Source organism: Papilio polytes, unplaced genomic scaffold (genome assembly GCF_000836215.1).
Source record: "Papilio polytes unplaced genomic scaffold, Ppol_1.0 DF822400.1, whole genome shotgun sequence".
NCBI classification, from domain to species: Eukaryota; Metazoa; Arthropoda; class Insecta; order Lepidoptera; family Papilionidae; genus Papilio; species Papilio polytes.
In genome coordinates, this window is record NW_013526804.1 from 140,745 (window position 1) to 147,365 (window position 6,621).

Sequence of the window (6,621 nt, forward strand, 5' to 3'; positions counted from 1 at the left end):
TTTCTTGTTTTTTTTAATTGGTAACATCCTGTACTTTATACGATGAAAATATTCTCACAACAAAAGTTGGTTAAATAAAAATCTTTACGCGTATTTAAATGTTTGTTTTTTACTCTTATGAATTAACCTGACCCTTATAAGTACAAAGGAAGTTAAAATTCAATATAACAGCTAAGAAACCGTTTAATTAAGAGGAAATCCTTTTCCAAATCATTATTTTCACTATAATTTACTTGACTTATTTTTTATAAGTAAATTTTCCAATGAATCATCAAATATCGATTAAACTCGTATATTTAATACTTCTGTACTTTTCAAATCGTATAAAATGTAGTATTTAAATCTAGGCTATAGAAATTGTGCTAATCGTGGCAATGAAAGTTCTCAAGACACTTCCGTGAGTCCTGTCCTGCATAATAAATACTTTCGTATCGTAAAAATGTTTTCAAACAGGATACCAACAGGAAAAGGAGTTAGAAAGTAGCAATGTCGTGTTCAATAGTTAATGAGAGAAATTTATAACCTATTAATTACTTTACTATTAGTTTTAAAATCGATTATAGTACAGCAACTGCCACCATAAGAGCGTAAGCACACTTAAAACTAAACTATCGTCCAACTGTTTAGTCTCGCAATGATTCCAATGTGCTTATATCGTGCTTACACTACTCGATTTTTAGTTGTGCAACTAAACAGTTGAATGGGTTTCAAAACAATCAACAATCGCACAAATGTGCAATAGTTTGGGCAAAGGTGTGCGTTTACTCTAAGAGATTTTAGGACGCATGTATTGTTATTAGAAATTTTTGACCTAATTTCATACTGTATTATATGAAAATGTATAGGAAATTAAAGTTCAAGGGTGTATACCTGTGGAGTATATGTTGGTTCGCTAATAATAATGTACCGCCTGAATGACGGATATTAAATCAGTCCAGTCCCAACCGCCGTCTCATTCACACCCCTACATTGGCGACGAGGATTTTTTAATTATTATTAAATTATTGGTTAAAGAAGTATAATTATTTTGTGTCTGGCAGAAATGGTTTTTACATTATTTGTGTTAGGGCTACGAGATGCTACGAATGCAAATGTAGCAAAGAAAAAGTTGACGCAAACGCTTTTAGTATATAACTTCGCCCGCGACTCTGTTCGCGTGTAATTAAAAAAAAGTAAAAAGGACTATGTGTTCTTCCAGGCTATCCTCTACAACTGTGCCAAATTTCATCGAGATCCGTTCAGCCATTTAGGCTACAAACTCTAACGAACATCATAATACATATGTACTTGAAATTGTTTAAAACGGGTGAAAACATTATGCTGTTAATAATACCATAAACGTTATAGACGACTAGCTTTTTAATTAAAAAGTAACAATGTGTTGCGTCTCCATTCGTTAATCAGACAAATATATGGCTATTTACTTGCCATTTTTAATTAAAAAAAAAACATCCATCATTTTTGACAAACAAGATACAAGTTCCGCTTCCATTGAAATACTGATTTGTTTTTTTTTATTATTATTTAAAGGCATACTTCCCGAGAATTTGAATACCTTTTTCAACACCCTTTTTAATATGGTATTTTGTTTTTAAAACTTTTACAAACTTAATAACAGCGACATCTCTCGGCAAAGTTAAAAAACTAACGTCCATGATGTAGATTAGCCGCAGATTGAGCCAAGTTTATAAACATGGAAATAAACTCGGTAAGCCACGTTAAGTTGGTGAGCGTCATCTTGATGGCGTTGTAATCAACTATTAAAGTAAACTTAACTTAATATGAGAATGAAATAGTTAAAGAGTTCATGAAAGTTTGGAACTCCTGAAGAAAGTGTGAAATTAATTTGTTCAGAAGATCCAAGTTTTCATTAACCTTAAGGCTTGCAACTTGACGGTCAAGATATAATTTTAGGACGCAAAAATATTGTATTACTCTAAAATGTAAGCTTAACATTCGAGCATAAACAACAAAGAGAAAGTCGAAAAATATTTAATCATATGAAATTATGATACGGGACCTTATATCGAACCCTGAGGCATTCCTCATTTGAATTCAGTCGACACCCTCAGGATGCAGTGTATGGCCATCGAGTATCCTTCCTTACCCTCCTGACCTACTAGAAGGTGCGTTAGCACGGAACATTTGCCCTACTGCGGATTACTACGACGCTATATCATACAAACTGTATCGAAACCCTTTGATAAAACTGGTACATCTTATACCAACGATTTAAAGTTTAATTTCGAATAAAGTTGGGTTTCTTAACTGCATTTGTTGTTTATTTGTGTTCGGATCTATCGTGAATTCGACTGAATCTGTTTTGTCATGTGAATCACGCACGCTAGTGTAAACGGAATGACTGTTATGCGCCAGTTGTTACCTAATATGGCCGGTGATATGTTATGGAATAGAAAATTGTCGTGTTGTACTTTGATTTCAATACATTGATGACTATTTGCTTATTTCTTCATCAGACAAACTAGAATTGGTACACAGTTTTAACATGATAACAAAACTCTATGGCACACGAAGTAGGTGTAGGCGAAAATTAGGTGGCCGCATTTGTATTTTAGTATTCTCCCAAAAAAAATGCATAATCATACAATTTTGTAAATATTGTAAATCTACTAGATTTTTACACCTACTAAATTTCTATGTAATTCGCACATATCTAAATATGAAAGAATTAAGAAAAAACAACTAACAGTGTTGTTTAGAGATTTACGATCTTTTTAAATTCTCCTCTATTTAACTCGCAACCGTTTGTATGTATTTAAAAAGCTATGATCACTTTTCATAGATAATATCTGCTAAACGGAAGTGAAATAGTAATTTCACAATCCGGACATGACAGTTAATGCAAATGGCGGCAGAACGCGCGTCGAATTCAACATGGCGGACAACCCTTATTGCATAATGTAGCGAAGAGACACGACAGCTTTTTGCAAAACAAACGTCGTTTTCACTTTCCGAGAACAGTTGACATGTTCATGTAATTGTTACCAAAGGAGATACTTTGATTCTTTAAATCTTCGATTAAATCTATGCAATCATCACCGGTAAATAACTAAATCTACCTTTTAAAGTTTCCCACTATGTCTTTCTTCAGATTTCCGTGATAAGTGTTTGAACAATTCTATTCTTATATCATCTTTATTTGTTTGATTATTCCTTCTTTTGCAATAGTATCTTCAACACATATGTTATTCTTAATGTTTTCACTAATCACTGACTCCACTGTTAGTTTGCCTTATCTATTATAGACAGGAAAGATTTGTATTTTTTTCGTTTGTATGTATTGAAATAACTCAAAAACTACTCTGTCGATTTTAAATATTATTTTACCATTAGAAAGGTTATTTGTGAGTAACAAGTGCTATATTTTTCTACTATTTTTAATTTCTTGACGAAGTTGCGAGCAACAGATAGTTATATAAAAAAAACTTACAATTTATTTAAAAAGGCGTGAATAATATCACATTTTATTTTCACTTAAAATCACTATCATTTTAAAACAATTGAATTCTACTAATTGAATATCAAAGAAGCCGTCAGTCAATTTTTTAGGGTCTTAATCGGACTAATATTATAAATGCGAAAGTTTAGATGGATGGATGTTTGTTAGCGTTTGTAGCCTAAACGGCTGAATGGATCTCCATGAAATTTGGCACAGGTTTAGAGCATACTCTGGAAGAACACATAGGCTACTTTTTATCCCGGGAATAGTTACGCTTCCCGTGTGATTAATTAATTTAGTTTTTTAATGTTTACTCGATCATTCTGCAACGGTTCAACATAACTTATTGAAATTTGGCACAGATATAAAACAAAGTCTGGAGTATACATGGGATAAGCCTCAACCCCGAGAAATGTCCAGTTCCCGAGGGATACGTAGCTTTTTGTTATTAATATAGTTCGTATGTTTTCTAATACCACGCGGACGAAGTCGCGGGCAACAGCTCGTGTGTTATATAGAATTATTGAGGTGTAAGTTAATGTTACAAAAGCAATGCGTGATTGATATGTACAAGGTGACAGTGAGAGCCTCTCTGGAGCGCATGCTTAATCAACCAACCTACTGATTTATTGCTTTTAAATTTATTGACAAAAGTTTCGTTACAAAATAACATGAAGCGTAACTCAAACGGAAAACGATCAAAGAATTTTAACCACATCAATATGATGTTTAAAAGTTTACAACACAATAACAGTGGTGAATAGCGAACTATTCCGTGTTTACTTTGATGAGTCCCTCCCAATCCGGTAATAACAACGAAGTAACGGCCCGAGCCAAGACTCCTGAGGGAGCCCTCGAGCTTAGTTACAAACGAGGTATAAAGCGATACTTGCGCTCAGTCTCCTCAAGTCTGGTGAACCTGTAAATGCACAAAAATCTGATGAGTACGTTCCGAAAGTCTAATTTTAGTCCTTATGCCTATCCACCTCTTTACAAGGAAAGGATGGAAAGAAAATGTATTCGGTGAAGGATTGCACACATGGGAAGGGGAAATATCCTCTTTCTTTACGTCTCCTCTTCTATTAATTAAATATAGGTAACAAATCTGTAAATGCTGATATCTATAGAAAGAATGCTTCGCTATTTTGGTGAATTCCGATGACCTTTTGACCTCTAGCAAAATAGTTTAAAAAATCAATGTCTGTCAAATGATGCCTAATTTTAGTCCCTTTTCCTTTCCACCCTTTTCTTAAGAGAAAAGTGGATTTGACGATGGAGAAAACGCATGGGAAGGGGAAATGTCCTCTCTATGTGCGTCTCATCCTCCGTCAATCAAGGATAGGCAACGCATCTGCAATTGCGGATGTTTATGGGCAGCGGTCGCTTCCCATTTCGGGCTTCAGGTGGCCGCTTGCTCGTTTGCCACCTTATATTATAAAAAAAAAGGAAAAAGTAATAATATAAACAAAAAAAAAATACAAACACACATTATGTAATGTTAAATGTGTAGTTTACGTATTTCCTTGTAACTTGCACATGTGATTAGAATTTTTAACAAATTAGTTTATTTTTAGCATGTTTTCAATCAAAACTTAGAATTTCAACTTCAGGTTTTACCAACATTATCAAATAACTACCAAAATTGGAATTAACATTTTACTTTGATATATTTTTAACGAATCTCGCTTTAAACTATTAAATTTGAGTTAAAGGTTTGTTTTTTATTGTAATGATACACATTTATGATATTATTGATTGTTATTAATATAGCCCAGTCACTCTCACCTCCAGGACTTTCTTAAACGAAATTAAATACTTTGCCAAGTATGAATGCGTTTGTATTCGTCGCATGCGCGTCGGCCGCGTGCCTCGACGCCCAAAGGATCAACTATAAATACCAAGCCCATTCAAAAATTAAATCATTGTTGTTCCATTACCCGCCGCGTACGACGCACAATTAAAACTAATGATACAGTGATAATCGTAAAAATGAAGTGTCTTTACATACTCGTGGCTTCTGCAGCCCTGGTGCATGGTTACGCCATCAAGGACAATGAAATCGAAACGACCCGGTTGAAAACAAGTGATGATCTTCTGGATAGTGTGATCAGTGATTGTTTCGAAGCTGAATCCCCGATGTCCTGTCTCAAAGTGAAAGTTCTTTCCTTCTTAGATACCAAACTGGGATTCACCAGCGAGTCGGCGCGGGCTCTCGATGATGACAACATCGATAAAGTCATCTTCGACAGGGTAGGCAGGGTTTTGAACAGCAATGAGTTTAGATTTCAGCTGCCAGAGTTTCTTTTCCAGAGCGCGGAAGTTTCTTATCGTGCTGACAGAGGATTGGACGTTGAATTTCCCGATGAGAAATCAGGAAACGGCGAAGGTATTTTTAACAAACTGCTGTTCTTTTAAGTGATGTTGATAGTTACTTATTAGATTCTTCTTACAGCTCGAGGCCTCTTGAAGAAGAAGCTCCTTCTGCCCGTGTTGCTCCTCTTAAAGCTCAAGCTGAAAGCTTTGATGCCGATCCTAGTAACCATCGTCGGTATTAAGGCAGTTAAAGCACTGATTCTTAGCAAACTGGCTATCACTTTAGTCCTCGGCTTCCTTATCTACAATCTGCTGATGAAGAAAGGAGGTAAATAACAAAATAAATGTTTTTTTTTAAATACTATCACATGATTTTTGACCGGCATTAATTCATATTTTTATTTCACAGGTATGCCAATGATGATGATGACACCAACAGAAGCACCTGCACCTCAATACGGACCCCCAGCTGCTCAATACGGACCACCTTCCACGCCCGCTGCCCCTCAGGACTCTTACAACCCGCAATGGGAGCCATCCAGCTCTGGTCCTTACTCCCGAGTCTGGGATCCATCACAACTCGCCTACAGCTCATACTATCCTGGTGATTCAAACGCCTCTGCGTCAAACCAATCACCGAGCTACTCCAGCGTGGCGTCCGTTTCATCATCATCATCATCATCATCATCACCCACCTACTGAACTGAATCTACCTCTATATCAGAATGTAAATAGTGATCGCACCGAATCGAGCTAGTGCTTAGAAGCTAGTTATTTATTGTCAGTATTTATTGATTTATTATTTATTGTACACAATAAAATGGACTGTTGTTGAAGCTGAAGATTTA

The 6,621-nt window shown here is 35.4% G+C and overlaps 1 protein-coding gene across 1 annotated transcript; it reads left to right on the forward strand.

Moving 5' to 3' along the window:
* The first annotated feature begins 5,203 nt into the window (after positions 1-5,203).
* Positions 5,204-6,621, forward strand: LOC106106115. Its single transcript, XM_013286651.1, has 3 exons — positions 5,204-5,846; positions 5,913-6,101; positions 6,183-6,621. Exons 1-3 carry the CDS (start codon positions 5,291-5,293, stop codon positions 6,473-6,475), a joined length of 1,038 nt encoding a protein of 345 aa, XP_013142105.1. The 5' UTR covers positions 5,204-5,290; the 3' UTR covers positions 6,476-6,621.

What these genes read in the sequence shown, in the direction of transcription:
- LOC106106115 (XM_013286651.1), top strand. Translation starts at nt 5,291, where the DNA reads ATGCGTTTGTATTCGTCGCATGCGCGTCGGCCGCGTGCCTCGACGCCC. An exon ending in GAAATCAGGAAACGGCGAAG is followed by an intron (nt 5,847 to 5,912) that starts GTATTTTTAACA and finishes TTCTTCTTACAG; the next exon opens with CTCGAGGCCTCTTGAAGAAG. An exon ending in TCTGCTGATGAAGAAAGGAG is followed by an intron (nt 6,102 to 6,182) that starts GTAAATAACAAA and finishes TTTATTTCACAG; the next exon opens with GTATGCCAATGATGATGATG.